This window comes from Zonotrichia albicollis, chromosome 18 (assembly GCF_047830755.1).
Source record: "Zonotrichia albicollis isolate bZonAlb1 chromosome 18, bZonAlb1.hap1, whole genome shotgun sequence".
Taxonomy (NCBI): domain Eukaryota; kingdom Metazoa; phylum Chordata; class Aves; order Passeriformes; family Passerellidae; genus Zonotrichia; species Zonotrichia albicollis.
The window spans coordinates 12,571,404-12,596,231 of record NC_133836.1 but is presented as its reverse complement, the minus strand read 5'-3'; the positions used below and the strand labels follow the sequence as shown (position 1 = coordinate 12,596,231).

At 59.7% G+C, this 24,828-nt stretch overlaps 2 protein-coding genes across 7 annotated transcripts; one reads left to right on the top strand and one right to left on the bottom strand.

Moving 5' to 3' along the window:
* The first annotated feature begins 841 nt into the window (after positions 1 to 841).
* On the top strand, positions 842 to 17,281 carry THOC5 (THO complex subunit 5). Of its 6 annotated transcripts, none has more exons than XM_074554002.1 (21): positions 842 to 1,161; positions 2,178 to 2,289; positions 2,597 to 2,677; positions 3,046 to 3,189; positions 4,388 to 4,501; positions 5,754 to 5,851; positions 6,409 to 6,555; positions 8,806 to 8,920; positions 9,349 to 9,481; positions 10,354 to 10,431; positions 10,602 to 10,642; positions 11,760 to 11,859; positions 11,991 to 12,099; positions 13,376 to 13,477; positions 13,570 to 13,666; positions 13,921 to 14,035; positions 15,045 to 15,148; positions 15,231 to 15,318; positions 15,427 to 15,542; positions 16,082 to 16,272; positions 17,061 to 17,281. In XM_074554002.1, exons 2-21 carry the CDS (start codon positions 2,194 to 2,196, stop codon positions 17,122 to 17,124), a joined length of 2,133 nt encoding a protein of 710 aa, XP_074410103.1. In that variant the 5' UTR covers positions 842 to 1,161; positions 2,178 to 2,193; the 3' UTR covers positions 17,125 to 17,281. The 6 variants fall into 6 exon arrangements, with proteins under 6 accessions (XP_074410103.1, XP_074410104.1, XP_074410107.1 ...); XM_074554003.1 differs by having other exon boundaries at positions 843 to 1,161; positions 2,178 to 2,229; XM_074554006.1 differs by lacking the exon at positions 2,597 to 2,677 and having other exon boundaries at positions 846 to 1,161; positions 2,178 to 2,229.
* Positions 17,282 to 18,106: 825 nt separating this feature from the next.
* On the bottom strand, positions 18,107 to 23,518 carry NEFH (neurofilament heavy chain). Its single transcript, XM_074553996.1, has 4 exons — positions 22,680 to 23,518; positions 21,356 to 21,555; positions 20,520 to 20,644; positions 18,107 to 20,213 (listed from the first exon to the last, which is right to left on the bottom strand). The coding sequence occupies exons 1-4, from the start codon at positions 23,470 to 23,472 to the stop codon at positions 18,605 to 18,607; spliced, it is 2,727 nt and encodes a 908-aa protein (XP_074410097.1). The 5' UTR covers positions 23,473 to 23,518; the 3' UTR covers positions 18,107 to 18,604.
* Positions 23,519 to 24,828: the final 1,310 nt, after the last annotated feature.

Genomic DNA, 24,828 nt, shown 5'->3' with positions numbered 1-24,828 from the left:
GGGGCTTGGTGGGACCCCCACTCCAGGCTGGTGTCGCCTTAGGGCTGCTCTGCCCCACGTCATGGGTGCTTCCTGCACCAAAGGACCTCCACCCATGGGTGCTGGGTTACACTGAGGGACCCCCCAAAACCCCAGTGCCACCGGGGACCCCTTGCCAAGTCCATGGACACCCCCCAGCTCCACCAGGGACCCCATCCCATGCTCCCCCCCAAGCTCATGGATGCACCCATGGCCATCAAGGACCCCATCCAATGTCCCTCCCAAGCTCCTGGATCCCCCAGCACCACTGGGCACCCCAAGGCAAGGCCCTGCCCAGCCCATGGATACACCCCAGTCCCGTTGGGGACCCCATGCCAAGCCCCTGAAGCCCTTCAGTGCTAAGGTGGACACCATCCCATGGCCCTCCAAGCCTATGGATGCTCCCAGTGCCACTGGGCACCTCTTCTCGTGCCATTCTGAGCCCAAGGATCCCCCCAGCGCCATTGGGGACCTCATCCCCAGCCCCCCCAAGCCCATGGATCCTCCCACCACCAGCAATGACTCCATCCTGTGCCCCTCCCAAGCCCCTGTGTGCCCCCCACCCCATTGGGGATCCCATCCCAAGCCCATGGGTACCCCCAGTGCCACTGGGGACCCCATCCCAGGCCTATGGGCATCCCCAGTGCCATCAGGGCCCCTTTTCCATACCCCTCTGGCCAATGGGTACCCCCAGTGCCATCAGGGACCTCATCCCAAGCCCCTCCAACTAATGGGTACCCCCAGTATCACTGGGGACCCCATCTCCGGCCCATGGACACCCATCAGTGCTTCTGGGACCCTATCCTAAGGCCCCCTAACCAATGGGTACCCCCAGTGCCATCAGGGACCCCATCCCAGCCCATGGACACCCATCAGTGCTTTTGGGACCCCTCCAAGCTCCCCCCATTCCTATGAGTGCCCTTCTACACCAGAACTCCCCCAGTCCCACCAGTGCCCCCAGTGTGGAGGTCTCACATGTGGCCACGCCCCTTTGTTAAGCCACGCCCAATTCATGAAGCCACGCCCCCCGCGGGTCCTCCAGCGTGCCCGGTCCGCCAGGGGGCGCCTGCAGCAGCGGCCGCAGCTCCGCGCCGCGCTCTGTGCTCCGTGACGTCACTTCCGGAGGCGCGGAGGCGAGGCGCGGTGAGTGCCGGGGTGAGCCGGGACCCCCGGCAGGGGATGGGGGAGCGACCCCCGGCCCTGGGGCTGCGGAGGGGGGGGCGGTCCGTGTCCCGCTGTGCCAGGGGCTCGGTGCAACTGGAGGGTCCTGCTCTGGGGGGCGAAGGCCCCGTGCTGTGGGAGCTCTAAGGGCTCGGGCCCATGTCCGGGGCTCTGAGGGCTCTGGATGGGCGGAGAGTCCACTGCGTGAGGGTCTGGGGCGGCTCTGAAGGAGGGAAGGGCTCTGGGCTCGGTGTGCGGGGCTCTGGAGGTTCTGGGAAGCGGAGAGTCCCCGGCGTGAGGGTCTAGGGCGGCTCTGAGGAAGTGAAGGACTCTGAAGGCTCAGGAGGAGAGGAGAGACCCCGGCGTGAGGGTCTAGGGCGGCTCTGAGGAAGTGAAGGACTCTGAGGGCTCAGGAGGAGAGGAGAGACCCCGGCGTGAGGGTCTAGGGCGGCTCTGAGGAAGTGAAGGACTCTGAGCCCGGTGTGCTGGGCTCTGGAGGGCGGAGAGACCCCGGCGTGAGGGTCTGGGGTGGCTCTGAGGGAGTGAATGGCTCTGGGTTCGGTGTGCGGGGCTCTGGAGAGGTGGAGTGTCCCGGGTCTGGGGGAGCTCGAGTTTGCTCCGGGATGGATGTGCAAGGCTCTGGGGTGTTCTGGAGGAGCGAAGGCTCCCGGGTCTGTGAGAGCTCTGAGGTGGCAAAAGTCGCAGTCCGGGGGCTCAGGGAGGGGCTGAGCGCTCGGGCCCGGGGTCCCAGGGGAGCTCAGTGGCACTGGGGGGCCGGAGGCTGTGGTGGAGCAGACCCTGGGCTCGCTGTACTGGTCTGGGGGGCTGTGGTGGAGCAGAACCCGGGCTCGCTGTGCTGGAGAGGGCTGGGAGGTGCAGGATGGAGGGAGGCCCGGCGCACACTGCAGAGCCCCGGCGGGGCTGGCGGGAGGAGCCCGGGAGAGCCCCGGTCTGGGCAGGCTTGGCCCCCACGGGCTCACCCCGTGCTCCCTCCCCAGCCCTGCCGGCAGCACCATGTCCTCCGAGTCCAGCAAGAAGAGGAAGCCCAAGGTGATCCGCACGGACGGGGTCCCAGCCGAGGGCAAGCGGGGCAAGGGCGACACGGACCAGGTACAGACGTGCCCAGGGCCCCGCCCACACCCCTCTGTGCTGGCCTGGCTTTCCCTGCTGGAAAATAATCCCAGAGAAGCTGTGCCTGCCCCATCCTGGCAGCATCCCAGGCCACGTTGGATGGGCCTTGGAAGAAACTGGGATAGTGGAAGGTGTCCCTGCTCATGGGACTGGATGGGCTTTAAAGTCCTCCCTTCCCACCCAAACCATTCTGGAATTCCATGAATTGTGAGATCCAGTTCCCCCAGCTTCCAATGCCTCCTGAAGTCCCACTGTGAATTCCTAAACCTGCTTCCATCTCTTTCAGGAGACACAAACACTCCTCTGGAGAGTGAGCTCAAAGCTGGAAGATCCCTCAGGGATTTGCATGGTGCCTTCAAACCCTCCCGTGAGCAGCAGGATAGTGTAGGATCAGCCAGAGTGGGGAGCGGGGTGGAGGAGGAGGAGGAATCACCATTCTGGATTGTCCTCTGTGGTCATGGAGATCATGGAGTATCCTGAGTTGGAAGGGATCCACAAGGATCCTCCAGTCCAACTCCTGGCCCTGCACAGATTGCATTTGCCAATTCAAATTTATGACAATTAAAGACAGCCTGACCTTGCCAGGTGTTTTAGTGACTGGTGGGTTTGGGATTGTTTTAGCTGAGTCCTCTCCCTGTGTAAAGCCATGGGATTCATGGGCAGAAGTGGCAGCCCGTCCCCCAGAGCCCTTTGCAGGGGAAGGGATGAGCCACAGGAGTGTTCTTGCCTTGGCAGGATGCCAGGTACTACAGCGAGGAGAGCGAGGTGGATCTGCGCGACCCCATCAAGGACTACGAGCTCTACAGGGAGACCTGCCAGGAGCTCCAGAGGCTCATGGCAGAGATCCAGGAGCTGAAGAGCCGGGGCATCAAGGAGAATGTGAGCAGAGGCCTCCACGTGGGGTGTAACATGTCTGTCTTTGGTGTTAATCCCAGGAGAAGGGCAGCAGGAGGTGTGATGTCTCCTGGACAGAGTCAGGGAAATGGGGCAGCCTCCCTTTGCCAGGCTGTGGGGCAGAATTGAACTCTGGAAATGGAACAGCCTTCTTTTCCCAGGTTGTGGGGCAGGGATTGGGCCCCTGGAAATGGAACAGCCTTCCTTGTCCAGGGCTGCTGGGGCAGGAATTGAGTTCTGGAAATGGAGCAGCCTTCCTTGTCCAAGGGCTGCTGGGGCAGGGATTGGGCCCCTGGAAATGGAACAGCCTTCCTTGTCCAGGGCTGCTGGGGCAGGAATTGAGTTCTGGAAATGGAGCAGTTTCCCTTTCCCAGAACCTTTTGCCAGGCTGCTGGGACAGGAATTGAGCTCTGGAAATGGAACAGCCTTCCTTGTCCAAGGCTGCTAGGGTTGGAATTGAGCTCTGGAAGTGGAACACTTTCCCTTGTCTTGGGCTCCTGGGGCAGGGATTTAACTCTGGAAATGGAATAACCTCCCTTTTCTGGGCTGCTGGACAAGGAATTGAGCTCTGGAAATGGAACAGCCTCCTTTTCCCAGGTTGCTGGGGCAGGAACTGGGCTCTGGAAGTGGAACAGCCTTCCTTGTCCAAGGCTGTTAGGGTAGGAATTGAGCTCTGGAAATGTTTCCCTTGTCTTGGGCTCCTGGGGCAGGGATTTAACTCTGGAAATTAAATAACCTCCCTTGCCCAGGCTGCTGGGGCAGGAATTGAGCCCCTGGAAATGGAGCAGCCTTCCTTGTCCAACCAAGGCTGCTAAGGCAGGGATTTAGCTTTGGAAATGGAACAGAGCCTCCCTTTCCCAGGCTTCTGGGGCAGGGATTGGGCTCTGGAAATGGAATAGCCTCCCTTGTCCCAGGCTCCTGGGACACATCAGGTGCCTCAGGCTGAACCACCCCTGTTCCTGCTGCTGAGGCAAATGGCTGCAGTGATTCTCTGAGGAGCCTGGACCCCTCGCAGTTGCTCCCAGCACAGCCCTGTGGTCTGGCAGCAGGAGGCTCCCTCAGCAGCCCCAGGGACATAAATGTGGCTCCACAGCAAAGCATGGAGCCTTTTTTTGTGGCAGGAGCTCCCTGCAGAGGAGGTGCCAGCCATCCCTCCTGCTTCCACCCCGTCTCCTGCCCTCAGGCCTCGGAGATCGACGAGCGGCGCGTGCAGAGCTGCGTGCACTTCATGACCCTGAAGAAGCTGAACCGCCTGGCCCACATCCGCCTCAAGAAGGGCAGGGACCAGACCCACGAGGTGCCAGGAGGGGCTGGGAGGGAGGAATGCAGGGATTAGGGGGGGCAGAGATGGGGCAGGTCCTGCCTGCTCTGTGTGTGTGGTGAGGAGTTACATCTCAGCCAGGTCGTGGGGTTTGTTGGGAGGCTCTGTCTTGGTTTGAACAGACAGGAAGGCAGAAGCCTCCCTTGGAATGGAAAATGAAACCCCCCTCTGAATTATTATAATTTTGAATTTAAGAGGTTCTCAGGCAAAGAGATGGGAATAAGAATAGCAGTTCTCTACTAGGAAAATTAAAAATATAAATGCAATAGTACAAACAACAAAAAAAAACATTGACAGAGTGAGAGCATGCCCTGTCCCCCTGTGTGTCAGGGCGGTGTCCCAGCCCCATCCATGGGGGCTCAGCCCTCCTGCAGTGCCAGCTGTGGCTCTGCTGCAGCAGGGATCCTGCACAAGGGGGGAGTTTTCCTCTGCAGCTCCAGGGCTGCTGCAGATGGGCCTGGGCTCCCTCTGGCCATGCAGGGCAGCAGAAAGCTGCTCCTCTGGCAATGCAGGGGGCAAAGGCTGCTGTGCTGTGCCAGGCTCAGATTGGATCCAGGTAGGAATGCTTGGCTCCTCCCCTGGGCGGAGCATCTCCCCATGGGATGCTGGGATTGGATCAGCCCTGCAGGGACACTCAGTGGCCATGGACAGCAGAGATCTCCTGGAGGGAGGGTTGGCTGTGGGAGAAATAAAGAAAAAACTGCCCATGGACAGCAGAGAACTGCCCCAGCTCTCACAGATGGGGACAGAACACACAGCCACAGCTAAATCTTTCAACCTGAGACAGGCTCTGATCCTGATAAACTCCTGCTGGGTGCAGAGCAGCTGTAATAAATCAATAATGAAGGAGCAGTATCTGGTTTTCTCTCAAGTGTAGCAGGAGTCAGAAACTCTGTTTCAAGGGTCTGGTGTTGTGCAAGTGTATCAAGGGGTGGGTGATTGGCCTGGAAGCTCCATACCCGGAGTTCTCAGAGAGGGGACTGTGTGCCCCAGCAAATGAGCCCTGTCCTGTGCCTTGGCTTTGAGATGTGCAGGAAGGAGCAGGATCAGTTTCCTGTCACAATCCTTTGCTCCTCTAGCCCTTAAAAATGTCATTCTTCCCCCAAAAAACTGTTGCATACCCCAAAACCTGCTGTCCCAAGCTGCTGTAGTGACGGGGTCTTGGTGACTCTCTCTTGGTGACTGTTTTTCCTGCTCCATCCCTGCTCTGGCTGTGTCTGTGTTTCAGGCAAAGCAGAAGGTTGATGCCTATCACCTGCAGCTCCAGAACCTGCTCTATGAGGTGATGCACCTGCAGAAAGAGATCACCAAGTGCCTGGAATTCAAGTGAGCATGGCCAGGGAGAGGAGAGAGCACTGGTGTGTCTGGGATGGGTGGGGGATTCCTGAGTTTGGGAGCTCTTCCCACATTCGCTGTGGGAGCACGGTGGGTGCTCCAGGTGTTTGTAATCATGGAATAGTTTGGGTTAGAAGGGACATTGAAGCCAGTGCCACCCCTGTCATGGGCAGGGACACCTCCCATGTCCCAGGCTGCTCCCAGCCCCAGTGTCCAGCCTGGCATGGGCACTGCCAGGGATCCAGGGGCAGCCACAGCTGTGCCAGGGCCTGCCCACCCTGCCAGGGAACAATTCCTCATTCCCAATATCCCATCCATCCCTGCCCTCTGGCAGTGGGAGCCATTCCCTGTGTCCTGTCCCTCCATCCCTTGTCCCTCTCCAGCTCTCCTGGAGCCCCTTTGTGCACAGACAGTGGAGATCAAAACAAGCTCAGCTCACTGATGGTGGTGGCTCAGCAGCAGGGCAGGAAGCACCAGTGGGACCTTCTCCTGTGGGACACATTGAGCACTTCCCACTTTTCCCTGGTCTGATCCATGTGTCCTGGCAGGTCCAAACACGAGGAGATCGAGCTGGTGAGCCTGGAGGAGTTCTACAAAGAGGCCCCCCCTGAGATCAGCCGCCCTGCCATCACCCTGACTGAGCCCCACCAGCAGACCCTGGCCCGCCTGGACTGGGAGCTGGAGCAGCGCAAGAGGTGGGTCAGGGGTCTTCCCATTCCGTGCTCCTGCTCCAGGGAGCTGGGCACACACCTGCAGTTCAGGGTGTCCCCTCTCCATGTCCCAGCCACAGGGATCTGGGCACACACCTGCAGTTCAGGGTGTCCATGGTCCATGTCCCAGCTCCCAGAGCACTGTTTTGCAGAGATAATCAAAACTCCACAACTTTTGTGGAAGTTGTGAAGCTGGTATGTTTATTGTATGTATGTTTATTACAGCACTGGGCACATGTGGGAATTGTTCTCCTAAAATGACGTGTGTACTTCTGGGAGCTTCAGGTCTCTTTTTATCCCCCTCTCAGTTACATATGCATACAATTTCACAGTAGGTTCATACATATTCATTTTTATGAAGTTCACGTGACATTTGCTGCTAGTTCTTCTGTATCAGAAAGAATTCCCAGGTCAGGTTGACTTGCTCTCACAGCAGTCTCTGTCTCTCTCTATCACCCCCTGTCTCCCCCCACCCTTATCTCTGTCCTTCACTGAAGCAGTTTCTCTGAGCCTAGGCTTTGCAATCAGGCTAAAAAGCTCTGTTTTCTAACCACAGACTCAACTCAAAAATGTACACTTCACCTAAATCAAAATGGACCCTAGAAAACTTCCACTTTGCTTCAGCACACACCTGGAGTTCAGGATGTCCCCACTCCGTGTCCCAGCTCCAGAGGTCTGGGCAGACACCCAGAGCTGCTGGGAGAGCAGATGTAGGGATGAAGTTTTTCACACCCTCTTGTGTGGCTGGGAGATTCCCTCTGTGCAGAGCTGGCCTTGCTGGGATCCTTGTTCCATAGGTCAGGGAGTTCTCTGGCACTGCCTGATGATCCAAGGAGCAAAGGGAGCCCATCCTGGCTGGAGCTGCTGCCATTCCATGCCATGCTGTGGAGCTGCCAACCACGCCAGGCTGGGCCAGCCCTGTGTCCTGCTGCTGGCGTCACCGCTGTGCCAGGGCTCAGCTGCTCCCTGACTCTTGCCCCCTGGGAAAAGCAAACATGACACAGCATTCCTGTGTTTGGATAACAGGCAGGCAGTGTCCAGGAGCACCTTCTGGAAAGATCAGTTGGAATGTGCTGGTGGGTGCAGCCTGAGGGCAGCTCGGCAGAGCAGATGAGGTGCTGGGTGCCTCCAACCCTTCATGCTTCCCTTTTCCCAGATCCTTTCCCTAAAATCTGGCTGCTTTTGCCTGGTGGAAGGCACAGGCAGGATCCTCCAGCTGGCTCTGCCTGTGACACAAGCAGAGGAGTGTTCACCTGCAGATCTCTGATCATTGCAAACCTCATGGAGACCCTCAGCTGCTCATTGAATTGCTGAGAGGCCTTGGAATTCCCAGTCCTCACTCTGTGGTGTCTGAGGAATGCCCCTGTCCTTCTCCCACCACTGCTGAGGTGGAACATGGCCTGTTCAGCTGCTCACAAGCAGATGCCAGTGGTGCTCTGGGCATTTTCTGGTGATGTTGGGGTTGTTGACATCCATCCATGATTTATGTTGGCGTTTTTAGCTGTGCAACCCCATTGGATTGGCTTTGGATTCTTCTCCACCTTGTGTGAGGTACCTCTGGAGTGGAGTGCAGGGATTTCACAGCTCTGTTTTGGGAAGGTGTGTGAACACTGCAGCTTGTGTAGGAGCCTCTTGGGATGTGCATTGACCCCCACAAACACAGTTTTGCTTGGAAACAGAATCCAAGTTCTGCAAGGTCAGGTCTGTTCCCCCTTGGAGAACCCTTGTCCTGGGCAGATCCCTGCTCCTGCTGGGAAAGGGCTTGCAGGCAGCAGCAGTGAGGGGATTTGCTGTGTTCTCCCTGAACACAAGGTATCCAGGGCTCAGAGCATCATGGTGCTTGCATTTTCCTGGGTTTTCTCTGTTGAACCTTGGCTTTGTGACATGAAGGGACTCTGGGGATATGAAGGGACAAAGCCTCTTAGGGAGCTCAGAGGGGTCATGGCTGCTGGCAGCAGAGCCTGGTGTGGGAGCAGATCTCCTGAGGGAAGAGCCAGTTCCCTTTGTGGAGCACAGCACAAGGCTGAGCTTCCCCTTTTCCTTGTCTGTTTTCCATCTCCAATCAGTTCCTTCCTGCCTCCCCTTGCCCTTGGTGTTAGGAGCTCTGTGTTTGCCCCATGTCTGAGCTCTCCTGGTTCCTTCTGTCAGGGCAGGGATGCTGGGGCTCATCATCCAGGTGGACCCCAGCAGGTTTAGAGCTGTGGTGGGTGGCAGTGACAGAATTCCCTCCCCTAGGCTGGCAGAGAAATACAAGGAGTGCCTGACCAGCAAGGAGAAGATCCTGAAGGAGATTGAGGTGAAGAAGGAATATCTGAGCAGCCTCCAGCCTCGACTCAACAGCATCATGCAGGTACCTGAGCCCTGCAGGAGGTCACCCTGAGGGGCAGCTCCTGGGCTGGTTTGGGTTTGGAGATGTTTCATTCCTATTCGGGGTGGGCAAGGGGCAGATCTGAGACCCCTCCAGAGTCTCCTTTTTTATTTATGCAGCAATTCCTGCAGAACTGCAGCTGCAGGAGCTGCTAAATGGGCCTTTCCCTGGAGAGCCCCACGCAGTCCCAGCCCCCTGTGGCTGCCTTGGGAGGGAAGAACAGGAGGAGGAGCTGGGTTATTTCCAGATCCAAAACTTTCCCAGTGAGACAGCTGCCAGCCCTTTCCTGGGGCTCTCCATATTTAACCCTGCACCACCACTGCTGTGGCAGCTTCATCTTCTGCTCTCTCGGGGCGAGGATGATGAGCTGTTCCCCTCCCAGTGCTGAAGGCTCTCCCTGTCATTCCCAGGCCTCCCTCCCTGTGCAGGAGTACCTGTTCATGCCCTTTGACCAGGCTCACAAGCAGTACGAGACCGCCCGGCACCTCCCGCCACCTCTCTACGTCCTCTTCGTCCAAGCCAGTGCCTATGGACAGGCCTGTGGTGAGCACCGAGGGGCCAGTGCCCCCCCAATGCCCCCCACAGACCAGATGTCACTCCTGCCTGCAGCAATCACCACTTTTTGGGGTGTTTCCCCCCTGTCTGCTCTGCCGTCAGATTCTGCTGAGCGCAGAGCAGCGAGGTGGCCCCACGGCACAGTGAGGCAGCAGCATTTGAAACCTTGTTTGCTCAGCTGCCTCGCTGGGAGAAGTGCTTGGGAAGCTCCCTTCCCACCCCTTCCCCCCTTGCCAAGGTCAGCAGGGATGTCCTTGCAGCCTGTGAGCTGGCTCAGTGCTGTCACAGCTTCCCCAGAGCTGTCACCCCCTGCCTTGTGCCACCTGGGGACCCCAGGCCTTGTAGAGGCCATTCCCACAGCTCACTCAGAAACCTTCATCCCTTTATTTTGGGGGGATTTCTGCAGCCTCCCTGAGCTGGGAGGGATTTCCTGGAAGAGGACAGGAATCAGGAATCCCACTGGGCTGTGCACACCTCCTGTGTGGTGAGGGCTGTGGTGTGACCTGTTCCTCCCAGTGCCAGAGGAGCATGGAAGGACACGGTGGTGCTTGGCCACACCAGGTCCCTGCTTGTCCCAGCCACATCCCAACCTCCCTTGGCTCTTAATAAACATTTGGCCCTTATGGTTTCCAGGGAGAATCCCCCAAAACTCATCATTTTCCGTCTTCTGACCCCATCCTGCCCAGGAGATCCAGCCCAGTGGTGGCCTCCCAGAACCTTCCAGACACCTCTCCTCCCACTGGCCTTTTGCTGGAGCTTCCTTCAGCAGGAACCAGGAGCTTTAGAGGCAGGGCTGCTCTGCTCACTGCCTTTGCAGCAGGAATGGCATTCCTAACTCAGTTTTCCTGTCTCCTCTGCAGATAAGAAGCTGGTGGTGGCCATTGAAGGGAGTGTGGAGGAAGCCAAGGCCCTTTATAAGCCACCTGAGGACTCACAGGGTGAGTTGTGGTGTTGCCCTGGGGACTTGTTCCTGTGTGTGTGCAGCTCCTGGGACCCTGCTTCTGTTGGGAGAGGGCAGTCAGGGCTTGGGAAAAGCCCTGGTGGTCCTGCTGGTGGTGGGAGAGCTGAGCCCTGGGTGGTCCCTGCTGACACCCCTCTCTCTCTGCAGATGATGAGAGCGATTCCGACGCCGAGGAGGAGCAAACCACGGTAAGGGACAGCACTGCCCCCCTCTGGGGAGAGCTGGGGCTGGGAACTGCCCCTGCACGCTCTGAGTGTGTGTGGAACTGCAGTGATGTCAAATGCTGACCTTTCCTGGGAGGAGGGAGCTGCCATTTCCAGCTGGTGTCCCAAATGCAGGAGCAGGCAGGGTACAGAGCTGCTCCTCTCGTGTCCCATCCCCGCAGCTCCGGCTGGAGCTGCTCCACTTTGTATAAATAGCCTGAGGGCAGGGAGCTGTGTCCAACAGGGAGGGATCTGTGTCCATCCCGTGCCAAAAGCATTCTCTGCACCAGGGCTTGTTCAGCACTCCTTGGAGGAAGTGTTTCTCCTACAAATAATTCCTGCTGGATGCTGAGGGGAGGATGGAGGTGCTGGTTGCTCCCAGCAGCAAAGCCTGAGGGGGCTCTGCGCCTCCACTCCCACCAGCAGCAGCAGAGCCAGGTGTATGGGGCTGTTCTGTGGGGAAGGGTCTCATGTCCAGAGAAGGGAATGGAGCTGGAAAGGGCTCAGCCTGGAGCAAAGGAGGCTCAGGGGGCCCTTGTGGCTCTGCACAGCTCCTGACAGGAGGGGACAGCCGGGGGGATCGGGCTGTGCTCCAGGGAACAGGGACAGGATGAAAGGAGATCTGCCAGAGGAGGATAATGGGAATATTCCTTCACACAAAGGGCTGCCCAGCCTGGCACAGCTGCCCAGGGCAGTGCTGAATCCCCATCCCTGGAGGGATTGAATAACCATGTGGCTGTGGCACAGGGGGACATGAGGCAGTGGTGGCCTTGGCAGTACTGCAGGGATGGTTGGACTTGATGCTCTCAGAGGGCTTTTCCAGCCTAAAGGATTCAGTGATTCCAGGTTCTGCCTCTTGCAGTGGGAAAGCTTTGGGCCAGCAGGTCCTTGGCTTTGTCTCCCAGGAGTGGAGACATTCCCTGGAGCTGAAGGAGTGACAGGAGCTGAGCTGAGTGAGGGTTTCCTGCTCCTCTCCCTCCCCAGGACAGTGTGACTGTGGTGCTGGGGGTTGTGGAGCTGGAGGGAAGGAGCTGTGTGCTGGGAAGGTCCCTGGGTTGGTGAGGAGCAGGAGAAGGCTCTCACAGCTGTTTTGCCTCTCCAGAAGCGGCGCAGGCCCACCCTGGGCGTGCAGCTGGACGACAAACGCAAGGAGATGCTGAAGAGACACCCCTTGTCTGTCACACTGGACCTGAAGTGCAAAGGTGAGGGGCTCTGGGGTGGGACAGCAGCTCAGGGACTGTCCCCAGCAGCACCCTGGGGATCTTGGAGGGAGCTGGAAGTGTGGAGGGGTTTCTCTGAGTCACCACCAATGTCACCCCTTCTGTGTGGGCAGATGAGAACGTGCTTCACCTGACCTTCCACTACCTGATGAACCTCAACGTCATGACAGTGAAAGCCAAGGTGACCACTGCCATGGAGATGACCACGGCCATCAGTGCTGGGTAAGGAGAGCCTGTAGGCAGCAAGCCTGGAGATCACCAAGCAGTGACTTCATGGGGTTTGGGAGCTCTGCAGAGCCTGGAAGTCACTGGGCAGTGACTCCATGGGATTTTGGAGCCCTGCAGAGTCTGGAGATCATTGAGTTGTGATTCTGTGAGGTTTGGGAGCCCAGCACAGCCTGGAGACCATTGGGCAGTGACTCCATGTGATCCGGGAGCCCTGCAGAGTCTGGAGATCATTGGGCAGTGACTCCTTGGGATTTTAGAGCCCTGCAGAGTCTGGAGATCATTGAGCTGTGATTCTGTGGGATTTTGGAGCCCTGCACAGCCTCGAGCTCATCAGGCTGTGATTCTGTGGGATCTAGGAAACCTACACAGCCCAGAGCTCATCAGGCAGGGCCCCCTCTGCCCCTGTGGGTCTGGGAGCCCTGCACAGCCCAAGCACCTTCCTCCCCCTCTCCTCTGCCATGACAAGCCAGACTCAGGGAGTTTGGGAGCGTCTCAGCAGTGCCAGAGCTGTCAGGAACTGGGGAAAAGTCTCTCCTGCTGATACATTCAGCCTCCCTCCCACAGGCAGAGCCTGGCAGCTCCCTCACCTGCCTGTTCCTGAGGTCACCTTGTCCTGAGCTCCAGAGATGCAGCTGCCTGTGCTCCCCAGAGCCTGCAGAGCCTGATTGGTGTGAGGGAAAGCTGAAGTGGCAGCTTTGGGAGCCTGCCCAGGGAGCTCCCAGCAGCTGCCAGCTCTCTGGTGGCTCTCCTTGGCACAGGAGGTGCCTGAGGAAGAGGGAGGTGGGAAAAGCTGGTCTGGGCTTGCCGGGAGCAGGTGCTGCCTCCCAGCCTGTCCCATATGCAGCCTCCTCATCCTATTGGGGTTCTCTTCCTGCTGCAGACACCCCAAACCCTCTGTGACAGCAGCTGGAGATCCTGTGCAGGGCGTTCCCTCCTCCTGCTGCCCTTGGCTGTGTTACCCCAAAGCAGGGAGGCTGTGCCTTGAGCCAGACCCCAAATCCTGCAGCCCATTGTGCTTGGTCAGTCCTGTGAGTAGTCAGACATGAGGAATTTCATGGCACTAGAGGGAGCAGCTTCCTGGAAGAGCAGGAGCTGGGGCCCTGTGATTTCCATCCTGGAGACAGCTCTCCCTTTGGAGTGGAATCAGGGGAAAGTCATTCTGCTCTTGTGCTCATGAAGCTCATAATCCGTTCTCTGGGCTTGGAGCCTGTTCATGGAGGGATGAGGAGCCCAGACTGCTGCTGACTGACCTCTCCTCTCTTTCTGCCAGGGACCTGCTCTCCCCAGACTCCCTCCTCAACTGCCTCTATCCGGGGGACCACGGCAGGAAAACGCCCAACCCGGCCAACCAGTTCCAGTTTGATAAAGTGGGGTGAGTGTCACCCAGGCCATTGCCTTTAGTTCCTGGCTCCAGCACAGCAAATCCTCCCTGCTTGATGTGACCCTTCCTCATTGTCCCCACAGCATCCTGACCCTGAGTGACTACGTGACAGAGCTGGGACACCCCTATGTGTGGGTGCAGAAGCTGGGCGGCCTGCATTTCCCCAAGGAGCAGCCTCAGGCATGGCACAAACCCCTCCCTTCTCCCCCACAACATTGGGCTGACCTTTGGGGTCCTGTCCTGTCCCCCTGCTGGCCCCATCTGCCCCCAAACCATGGCTGGGGCAGGCTGAGCTGGGCTGGATCTGTGTGTGGGGCCACACTGATGTATTTCCTGTCACACATGTGGCAGTCCAAGCCCTTTTAGTGCCTGAATGATGGGTGCCTGTCCCTGTGGGGATGTGGCTCCTGGCCTGACATCCCTCCTGCCCACAGCACACGGTGGCTGCTGACAATTCCCTGAGTGCCAGCCACATGGAGCTGACAGTGAAGCTGCTCCGGAGCCGCCTGCAGTCCCGCCTGGCCCTGCACAAGCAGTTTGCATCCCTAGGTGAGTGCTGGGCTCCCCACCCTGCCATGGGGACAGGGGTGCAGTGGCACAGTCCTGCCAGGCTCCCTGCCCATTCCCTGGGGACAGAGATGTAGTAGCAAGGTCCTGCCAGGCTCCCTGTCCATTCCTTGGGCACATGGATGCAGTGACAGAGTCCTGCCAGGCTCCTCACCCTTCTCTGGGGACAGGGGTGCAGTGGCAGGGTCCTCATGCAGGGAAGCATCTCTTCCCTGCTCAGCCAAGCTCCAGGTGGCCATGGTCCTGAATCCCAGTTATTCCAAGCTGCTGGCCCATCTTCAGCCAGTGCTGAACTGGGAAGGAGAGTGGAACATCAGCAATCACAGGAGAGGAGACATCAGCTGGCTGATGTGACAGTTGATGGGTGGCAGTGCCACCCTCAGCATTCTCAGTTGTTCCCTCAGCCCTTGGGAGTTGTAGGAATGAAGGAACTGCTCTATTTTGTGCAGCATGGGAAGGCTGTGCCCTTTCAGTGCCCAGCACCTCTTTGGGAATGGCCATCCCAGTGCTGGGAAGTGATCTGGGACATGGTGGGAGGTGAACTGCACACCATGCATGTTGTGTGCTTGTCAGGCAGCTCAGGGAGCCCATGGGGTCACAAGCCAGGGATCCAGTGGGATCACAGCCCAGGGATCCCATGGGATCACAAGCCAGGGATCCAGTGGGATCACAGCCCAAGGATGCCATGGGATCACAAGCCAGGAATCCCATGGGATCACAAGCCAGGGATCCAGTGGGATCACAGCCCAAGGATGCCATGGGATCACAGCCCAGGGATCCCATGGGATCACAAGCCAGGGATCCAGTGGAGCTGCAGGCCAAGGGTCCTGTGGGATCACAGCCCAGGGATCCCGTGAAATCCCAGCCTGGGCTCTGCTGGGCACCTGGTGGAGCTGCAGGAGGATGGCATCGTGCCCAGGTCCCGCTTTGGGAGTGTCCCCACTGCAGGACAGTGGCAGAGCAGTGTCCCCAGCCCTGTCCTTGCTTTCAGAGCACGGCGTTGTGCCGGTGTCCAGCGAGTGCCAGCAGCTCTTCCCCACCAAGATCGTCTCCCGCCTGGTGAAGTGGACTGCCATTCCCTATGAGGATTATGCTGTAAGTGCTGGGCACGAGGCTGAATCCCTCCCTTCCAGCTCCCACGTGGCACTGCAGCCATCGTTCCTCTTTCTCCTCCCAGGAGCTGCCCTACACTAAGGATGTGATAGAGGCTGGCTTGGCTGAAGACACTCACCTCTACTACATGGCCCTGATAGAGAGGGGAACAGGTAAGCACCTTTCCTTCCCTTGGGAGCTCCCAATCCTCATCCCAGGGCAGCCTCATGGCTAACCCCCCTGGCTGGAGGCCCTGTCAGTGACACCTTTTCCCTGCTCAGCCAAGCTCCAGGCAGCTGTGGTGCTGAACCCTGGTTATTCCACGCTGCCTCCTGTCTTCAGCCTGTGCCTCAACTGGAAGGGAGAGAGGAACAGCAGCAACGACGACAACATTCGGGTACTGTGGGGTGGGGGCTGCATTTTTGGGGTGTCCCCAGCAGTTCTGTGCCCATAACAAGGGAATGTTGGGGTGAGCTGGTGGCTGGACACTCCTGTGTGATGGTGTTCACAGGGGTCTCAGGTTGAGGGAAGAGATGAGGATCTGACTCTATGTTTCAGAAGGCTTGATTTATTATTTTATGATATATATTACATTAAAGCTATACTAAAAGAATAGAAGAAAAGATTTCATTAGAAAGCTAGCTAAGAATAAAATAGCAAAGAATGATAACAAAAGTTTGTAGCTCAAGCTCTCTGTCTGAGATTCACTGTGATTCACTATTAATTACAAACATCTAACATGAGCTAATTAAAGATCCACCTGTTGCATTCCACAGCAGCAAATAATCAATGTTTACATTTTGTTCCTGAAGCCTCTCACCTTCTTAAGAGGAAAATTCCTAAAAAAAAAAGGTTTTTCATAAAAGATGTCTGTGACACTCCTGGGATTGCAGGGTAGAGATCCAAGCCTGTGCCAACCTCATCCCTGTTTTCCAGGCCATGGAGAGCGAGGTCAATGTCTACTACAAGGAGCTGTGGGGGCCCAAACCTGGCTACCAGCTGCTCACCAACCAGCTGCAGCGGCTGTGCATGGTGCTGGACGTGTACCTGGAGACAGAGCCCCACGATCCCAGCGTGGAGGGGCCCAAGGAGTTCCCCCAGGAGAAGATGTGTCTGCGCCTGGTCAGGTGGGAGCTGCCTGGGGGTCAGGGTGCTGCCAGGGACCCTGGTGCCATTGCTGCTCCTGTGCGTGGGGGCATGAATGGCCCTGGAATCCGGCTGTCTGGTGAGGGGCGAAGGCCAGGGCCCCTGCACAGCTGAAGGCAGCCCCCCTCGGCGTCTTGGCCTCGGGCTGGGCTGGGGGATAGCTCGGAGCAGCGCGGTGAGAGACGAATTAGGAGGCGCCCACTTGCTGGGGGTAAACTGTCGGTTTATTACAGAAGCACCAACAAGGAGGGGAAACACCCAGCAAATGGCCCCGAACAAGGGGCAGGAGAGGGTTTTAAGGGAAAAGGGGGGAAGAAGGCAGGGAAATCCGGCTATCTAATAGAAATACATATTTGGAGGTACGAAACATAACTGATATACTAAAGTAACTAACTGTTATAAATCATAGGAGGGGCTCCGGGGCTACAGCCAACCATAACTCCCAGAGAAAAGAAAATTCTCGAAACCTGGGAGGAGAAAAAGAGTGATTGACTGACCCCAAGGAGGAAACAACTTTCACTTTATAAGAGAAACCAAGGGAGGAGCAGTTTCATTTCCATAGCAACCTAACTGGCAGGGTAGCAGCAGGAAGTAATACAGAAAATGGGGGGAGCAAACTAACAAACTTAAGAACACACCACAGCACTCCTGGAAGCCTGTCCTAGAGGGATCAGCCCCCATAATAGCCCCAGAAGTGGGCCTGTTCTGTGGGTGCTATGGGAGGTTCCTGATCCCTGTGCTCACAGCCTCCCTTCTTCTCCTCTTCCAGGGGTCCCCTGCGCCTGAAACCCTTCAAGTTCAACTACCCCCAGGGGTTCTTCAGCCACCGCTGAGCAGCCCTGGGGCTCACTCTGGGATGGGACTCGTACACTCCATGGGAGGAGTGTTCACATCCTGACGTTTCTGCTCCTTTTACGATGTTTTGGGGTTTGTTTGAAGGTTTTGTAGTCAAAGGGATTAAACTGAGCTAAAGAAAAACTATGTGGGTGCCTTGTCTGTGCAGAGGGGCTGGGATGAGGGAGCTGCGAGGGCTGCAGCAAGCCTTGTGTCCCAGCCCTGGGCTCTGACAGCCTTTCCAGGGATGCTTCCTGCCTCCTGACTTCCCTCCCCAGCACAGGGACTGGGAGCTGAGGTGGCTAAAAACTGAGGTGGCTAAAAATAGCCCTTTCAGAGCCCGCAGTGCAGCCCCAGCCTGTCCTTGCCTGCTGGCTGCCAGCCCACTCAGCACAATCCCTGCATCCTGGGGGGCTTCTCTGCTCCCTGGCCTTGGAGGGGAGCAGAGCCTGTCCTGGGACAGGCAGGGTGAGGGGTGGGACATCCTGGCTTGGCTTGTCCTGCTTGGCATCAGGGAGTTGGGATGTGCCCCCTCCGCTGCACTGCTCTGTGTGGGGGTCCCAGACTGGCAGAGCTGGGGTTCCATCCCCCCTGCCAAGGTCACTGTTGTCACTGTCCCTCCTTCCTCCCAGCCTCTCTGTGCTCCCCCCAGCAGGGCTGAGAGCCCCTCTGCCACTGCCCCCAGCCCTGCCCTGCCCTCGGTGCAGTGCTGCAGTGCCGGGCTGTGCCGCAGCCCTTGGGTTAAACCAGGCTCTCCCAGTCCCTTGGGAGCCAGGCTTTAAAAAAAGAAGGAAGGGAAAAAACACACTGAAATCCTTAGGAAAGCATGGCAGGCTGGCCCTGTTTCCATGCCAGGGTCCTCATGCCTGCTGTGGGGTGTTTCCCCTCTGGAAAGCCCCGTGTCACCCAGCCCAGCCCTGGATGAGGGATCCCACCTTCCTTCCCTGTCTTCTCCAAGGACAAACCAGCAGAGCCAGGGTGTCTCTGTAAGCACTTTTATTTGGTTATTGCACAGAAAGCAAAGATCAGTGGGCTGAGGTTCCTGGTGCACCGTGTGTGTCTGTGAGCATTCCAGCAGTCCCAGCCTCTCCCACCTCTGCCCCAAGGGACTGTCACCCCCCAGGGCAGGGCAGGACCCCGCCAGCCCCCCCAAGCAGCTACAGCTCTGCATTGCACTCATCCATCCATTGCACATACATTAAATAAATGCACTTAGAGGAGAAGGGTGGTGGGGTTCCCCTGGGGGTCCCCCCTCTTCTCCTGGGTTATATTCAAGTGTTTAAATGTGGCGCTCGGCGAATATCACGTTCTGCGAGGGAAGCAATCGCCCACCCGAGGGGCTCTCACGGGCCTATTGCTAAGGGAAAGCCTGGCCTGGGGGTCCTGGGGGTCCCTGGGCTCCCACCCTGGGCCCAGCCATGGCAGGGAGCGGAGCAGCTCCCGTGCCCAGAGGTGCCTGCGGCTCCCGGGACCTTTCCGTCACTTCTTCCCCGGCTCTGGGGCTGTGCCCTCCTTGCTGGAGGGAGCCTCGGCTTTGGGGGGTTCCTTACTGGCTTTGGGCTCATCTTTGGGTTTTGCTTTAGCTTTGGGTTCCTCTGCTTTCTTGGGTTCCTCTGCCTTCTCCTTCTTGGGTTCCTCCGCCTTCTTAGGCTCCTCTGCCTTCTCCTTCTTGGGCTCTTCCGCCTTCTCTTTCTTGGGCTCCTCTGCCTTCTTGGGCTCCTCCGCCTTCTCCTTCTTGGGTTCTTCTACTTTCTTCTTAGGCTCCTCAGCCTTTGGCTTTTCAGCCTCCTTGGTGGCTGCTTTGCTGACCTCCTGCTGAGGTTTTGCTGGAGCCTCCTCAGCTTTTCCCTCTTCGGCAGGTTTGGGGCTTGGCTTGGTCTCTTTGGCCTGTGGAGCTGGAGCCTCTGGCACAGCAGCTGCCTTCTCCTTTGGTTTCTCCTCAGGTTTCTCCTCTGCCTTGGCTGGGATGTCCTTCTTGGGAGCTTCTTCCTTCTTAGCCTCCTCAGGCTTGGAGGGAGCCTTCACCTCCTTGGGCTGCTCCTCCTTGGCCGGGGCCTTTGGAGCAGGGCTTGGCTCCTTGGCTGGGGCCACCTCCTTCTGTGGAGACTTGGCCTCCTCCTTCACGGGAGATTTGGCTTTCTCTGGGGACTTCACAGCTGGAGGTTTGGCCTCCTCTTTAGTGGGGCTTGGGGGCTTCTCTGGGGATTTGATAGATGGGAGTTTGGCTTCCTCCTTCAAGGGAGTTGCAGGTGGCTCTGGGGATTTCACAGCTGGGGGCTTGGCCTCCTCTTTAGAAGGGGCTGGGGGTTTCTCTGGGGACTTAACAGTTGGGGTTTTGGCCTCCTCTTTTGAGGGAGGTGTGGGTTTCTCTGGGGATTTCACTGTCGGGGTCTTGGCCTCCTCCTTAGAGGGAGGTGTGGGTTTCTCTGGGGATTTCACTGCCGGGGTCTTGGCCTCCTCCTTAGGGGGCATTGGTGCCTTTTCAGGGGATTTGACAGCTGGAGTCTTGGCTTCCTCCTTTGAGGGAGTTGGGGGTTTCTCTGGGGACTTCACAGCCGGGCTCTTGGCCTCCTCCTTTGAGGGGGTTGCAGGTTTTTCTGGGGATTTCACAACTGGGGTCTTGGCCCCTTCCTTTGAGGGGGATGGGGGCTTTTCAGGGGACTTGACTGCTGGGCTCTTGGCCTCCTCCTTTGAGGGGGACTCAGGTTTCTCTGGGGACTTGGCTTCTTCCTTTGAGGGGGACTCAGCCTCCTCCTTTGCAGGAGACTTGGCCTTTTCTTCTCCCTCTTCTTCAGCTTTCTCCTCTTCTTCTTCTTCCTCCCCCTCTTCCTCCTTCTCTTCAGCTTTTTCCTCCTCAGCCTCTTTCTCAGCCTCCTCCTCCTCTGTGACCTCCTCGGTCACCTGGATTTCCTCAGTCTGCTCCTCCACAATCACTGTCTCCTTCTCTGATTTTTCCACCACTTTGATCTTCTCCTCGCTCTTCACCTTGATGCTGGTGGTGATGCTGGGAGGCTTGGGGACCACCTCGGGGTAGGAGAGCATCCCAATGCCAGTCTCGAGCCGATACTCCTCCCCTTCCAGGAGCTTTCTGCCAGGGAGAGACCAGGGCAGGGCACTCAGTGATGGCTTCTCCTGTCCCCCCATGACCAGGAGCTGCCAGCAATGTCCTGCAGCTCCATCTCCCTCCCTGCCCCATCCTGGATGATCCTCCTGCTCCTATGGCCAGGGATGAGCAGGTTTCCTTGCCCTTCCCACCACACACCACGGGGTCACCCAGCTGGACACTGCCCACCATGGATGGATGGTTTGCTCACCAAAAGGAGCCCAGGTGTTAACAAGGGACTTTGAGCAGACCTGGGTGAGACCCCCCACACCTTCCCCTGCCCCCCTGTACCTGTAGGCAGCAATTTCGATGTCCAGGGCCATCTTGACGTTGAGCAGATCCTGGTACTCGCGGAGCTGAGCTGCCATCTCCCACTTGGTGTTCCTCAGCTCGTTGTCAAGCTGCTGGATGGTTTCCTGTGGGCAGACAGAGCAGTAATGGGAGGGGACACATGGCACAGTCCCCAGGAGCAGGGGGACACAGGAGCACCCCTAAACTGTCCCCTGGTCTCCAGCACCAAGGTGTCCTCACGGAGGAGTCTGCAGACACACAGCGAAGGGGACACAGCCAGGGGTGGCCCCAAGGTGTCCAGGTGCCTTGGGGGACCTGGCAGGAGCCCTGCATGCCCTGAGCAAGGAGCTGCACTCCAGCTGAGCCCCTGCATGCTCCCAGCACTGCCTCCAGCAGGGACACGCTGTGGGAATGCTTCTAGGACTTGAGTGAGTCCAATGGTAAGTGAACTCCAGCTGGAGGCTGGTGGCACCACCCTGGGGACAGCACTTCATTCTAAGGCCACCAAGGCAGCCCTCACTTCCCAGATCTGGAGGACAGGATGTGTCCCAAAGCCTGGACACACTTCCATGGCATTTGTGACCATCCTCACAGGCAGCTCAGTGCCAGGCAGCGCCATGGGGCAGCTCCAGGGGAGCTGAGGGACACAACAGCCCAGACACCACCTCAGGCTCTGGGTTCCTCATCCCTGTGGGCTGGGGAAGGCCAGTTCTGACACAGCCCCAAGCATGTCCCACAACTCCTTCCCATTCCTGAGGCCAAACCCCAGCGCTGCCCTCCCCAGCAGCAGGATGGTCCCTCCCCAGCCTGGGCCGCTGCCCACTGCGCCACGGCACCTGGTAGGACAGGACATCTGCATGGTGGCGCTCCTCCGAGTCCTGCCTCTGCCTCTCCAGCGACTCCTGGGTCCCTTTGAGGGCCTCCAGCTCGGTGGTCTTGGCCTGGAGCTGCCGGCGGTACTCGGAGATCTCCTCCTGGGCCAGGCGCATGGCGTCCGTGTTCACCTTGGCCACCTCCGACAGCTTGTCCAGCCTCACTGCGAGGGAAAAGGGAAGCTGCAGGGCGGGGGGGAAGGAATCTGCAGCCTCCCCTCCTTGGGGAAACCCAAACCTGTCCATGCCACACGTCCCTGTCCTCTGCAGAGCCACCCCGGGCTCCCTGAGCCCTCTGCCTTCCCCACCCCTCCCTCCATCTCTGCCGGGAAGCGAAGGAGGACGGGCAAGACGAGCTCGGGGCTGTTTCTGCCATGCTGGACTTCAGCCAGCGCAGATCCTCGCTGCAGCCCCCGCCTCCCCTTCAGCTGTGCCACAGCCCCCTGCCCCACAGCCCCGGACCGAGGCGGGGGGGGGGGGGGCTTTGCCGCATCGCCCTGCGGACACCCCAGAGGACGAGGGAGGGCACAGAATGAGGGGACAGGAACGGGGAGCAGTGATCCTGCGGTTCCCCATTCCCGGGACGGGCGCCGCTGCCGCTGCCGCTGCCCGCGGTGCTGAAGCTGCGCTGTCCGCGGTGCTGGAGCCGCCCTGCGCGCCCGGGGCTCAGCCTGGGATGCCGAGCGGCTTTTGGGGTGCCGACCCCACCCTCTGCACCCTAGTGCCCCCCCCCACCCCAAAAAAGGCCTCTCTCTGTCCTCCCCTCCCGCGTCAGGGATGCGGTCCCGCCCCCCCAGCACTGCAAGCACCCCTGGCTTCGCCCCGGCTCAGAGGGACCAGCACAATTCCCTGCAGCATCGGGGGTCCTGCACCTCAAAAACTTGGTCCTGGAACCCTCCTCGGAACTCACTGCGGGGCGGAGGGGAGTCGGGCAGGGCAGCGGCAGGCACTGGGGCTCTGGTGGAAGGGATGGGGTCACCCTGAAGCCCTCCCAGGTGGATGTACGGGAGGTCCCTGCACACCGCTAGGGTGGGGGGCACTAACCCTCCCCGAGGGCAATAGAGGGGGGCTCGCTATCCCAACACCCTCCAGGAGCGCAGGAGACGTGGGAGGGGTCCCTGCACCTCCCGGGGTGGGGGTAACTAACACGATACAGAGAGCGGAGGGTTCCGCATCCCTCGGGCCTCCCTTTGCTCCAAGCCCATCCCGGAGCGCGGCAGCCCCGCGTGTCCCGGGGGAGGTACCGGGATGCTCCCGGCGGGTTCGGCGGCCCCACCCTCGCACTCACCGCGGAACCACTCCTCGGCCTGCAGGGTGCTGCGGGCGGCCGTGCCCTCCAGCTGTGCGCGCAGGTCGCGGAGCGCGGCGGTGACTCCGGGCCGCAGGGAGGCGGGCGGCTCTGCGGGCAGCTCGGGCCGCGCCCCGCGCAGCAGCGCTCCCACCTCGGCGCGGTGCTGCCTCCGCAGCTGCTCCGCCTCCTCCCGCAGCGCCCGGGCTCGCTCCTCCAGCGGCGCCCGCGCCCGCTCCTCCTGCGCCGAGCGCTGCGCCAGCCCGCGGGCCGCCGCCTCCAGCTCCGAGCGCTGCCGAGCCTCGTCCTCCAGCCTTCCCCGCAGCGCCGCCACGTCCTCGGCCAGGCGCGCCCGCTCCAGCCGCAGCTGGCCCTTCTCGGCGCCCAGGCGCAGCACGGTGCCCCGCATGTCCCGCAGCTCCCGCGCGTACAGCTCGCCCATGGCCGAGCGCCCCGCCTGCTGCTGCCGCAGCGCCGCCGCCTCAGCCGCCAGCGCCCGGTTCTGCTGCTCCAGCGCCCGCACCCGCTCGATGTAGCCGGCGAAGCGATCGTTCAGCACCTGCAGCAGCTCCTTCTCGTTGCGCGCCCGCGGTTCGCCGTTCAGCGAGTCCAGGCTCTCGGTGGAGGACGCGGCCGCGCTGCCGCCGCCGCCGCCCGCGCCCCGCGCCCGTCCCACCACCGGGGCCGGCCACGAGTAGAAGCCGCTGGAGGCGGCGGAGCGCGGGGCGGCGCGGCCCGGCTCCTTGCGGAGCCCCCCCGGGGGGCCCAGCAGCGTCTCCAGCATCAGGCTCATGGCGACCCCCGCCCTCGCTGCGGCACCGCCGCGGCCGCCCGCTTTATAGCGCTCGGGGCGGCCGCTCCGCCCCGCCACCGGCACCGGCAGCGGCACCGCCCCGCGCCGCCGCCGCAGCCCCGCGGGTGCGGGGGGACCCCGTGCCACGCCCAGGTGGGGAGCGGGAGCCGCAGCAGAAAGGAGAGGATTGTCCCTCGAAAGGAGAACGGGGACCACGGGGCACAGCGGGAGCCCGGGAGCAGCAAACAGGACCACCGGGAAGGGAGTGGAGAGATCCCGCAGGGAGCACGGAACCCCCCCGGGCAGGGAGCAGGACCCCCGGGAACAGAGAGTGAGACCCCCGGGAAGGGAGCAGGGAGCTCCTTGAGAGAGAACACATCCCCTGCAGGGAGCAGGACCCCCGGGAATAGAGAATGGGACCCCCGGGAAGGGAGCAGGGATACCCCAGGACAGAGTGAGGACCCCGCGGGACATGGAGAGCCCCCAAAAGCGGGAAGGGACCCTCGGAGCAGAGAGGGGGAAAAGAGGAATAGAGGGTGGGACCTTCAGAGAGGGAGGTGGGACCCCCGAGGACAGGGCGAGGACCCCACAGAAAGGGAGTGGGGAGCTCCCCTGGGCAGAGAGAGGAACACCTGGGAATAGAGTGGGGTCCCCAGGAATGGAGAGTGGGACCCTGGGGAGGGGGCTGGGACCACCCAGTACAGAGCAGGACCCCACCCCGGTGTGAAGGAGAAAGGGGGGACCCCCGGGTGGCAAAGACACCACTCCAAGGGTGGGGCAGCTACCCTGGGGTGGGGCCCTCACTCGGTGTCCCCCCGGGCTAGGCACTGACTGGGGGATGGTGCCGGGAGGGTCCCCCGGGGGGGACAGGGGACAGTCCTGCGGGATGCTGGGGACATCCAGGCAGCGAGGGATGGGAGGGCCAGGTCGGCCATCCCAGTTGCAGTGGGGATGGGGAAGGGGATGGAGATGGGGATGGGGTGGGGGGATGTGACCCCCAAAACCTGCCCTTGGCACCGGGGCATGCACGGGCCACCCAGCCAATCAGCACTCGGGTACCATAGAACCAATCAGCACTTGGATACCATAGAGCCAATCAGCACTTGGATACCATAGAGCTAATCAGCACTCAGGTACAACCCAGCCAATCAGCAGTCATGTACCATCCAGCCAATCCGCACTCACAGACAGCCCTGCAAGTCAGCCCATATGGAGCAATGGCCAATCAGCAGTCACAGACCACCCAGCCAATCAGCACAGTTGCTGTCCAGCCAATCAACATACATGGAGCTCAAGATGTAGGCAGGTACTGACAGCTCAGCCAATCAGCAGCCAGGCATGGAGATCCCAGCCAAT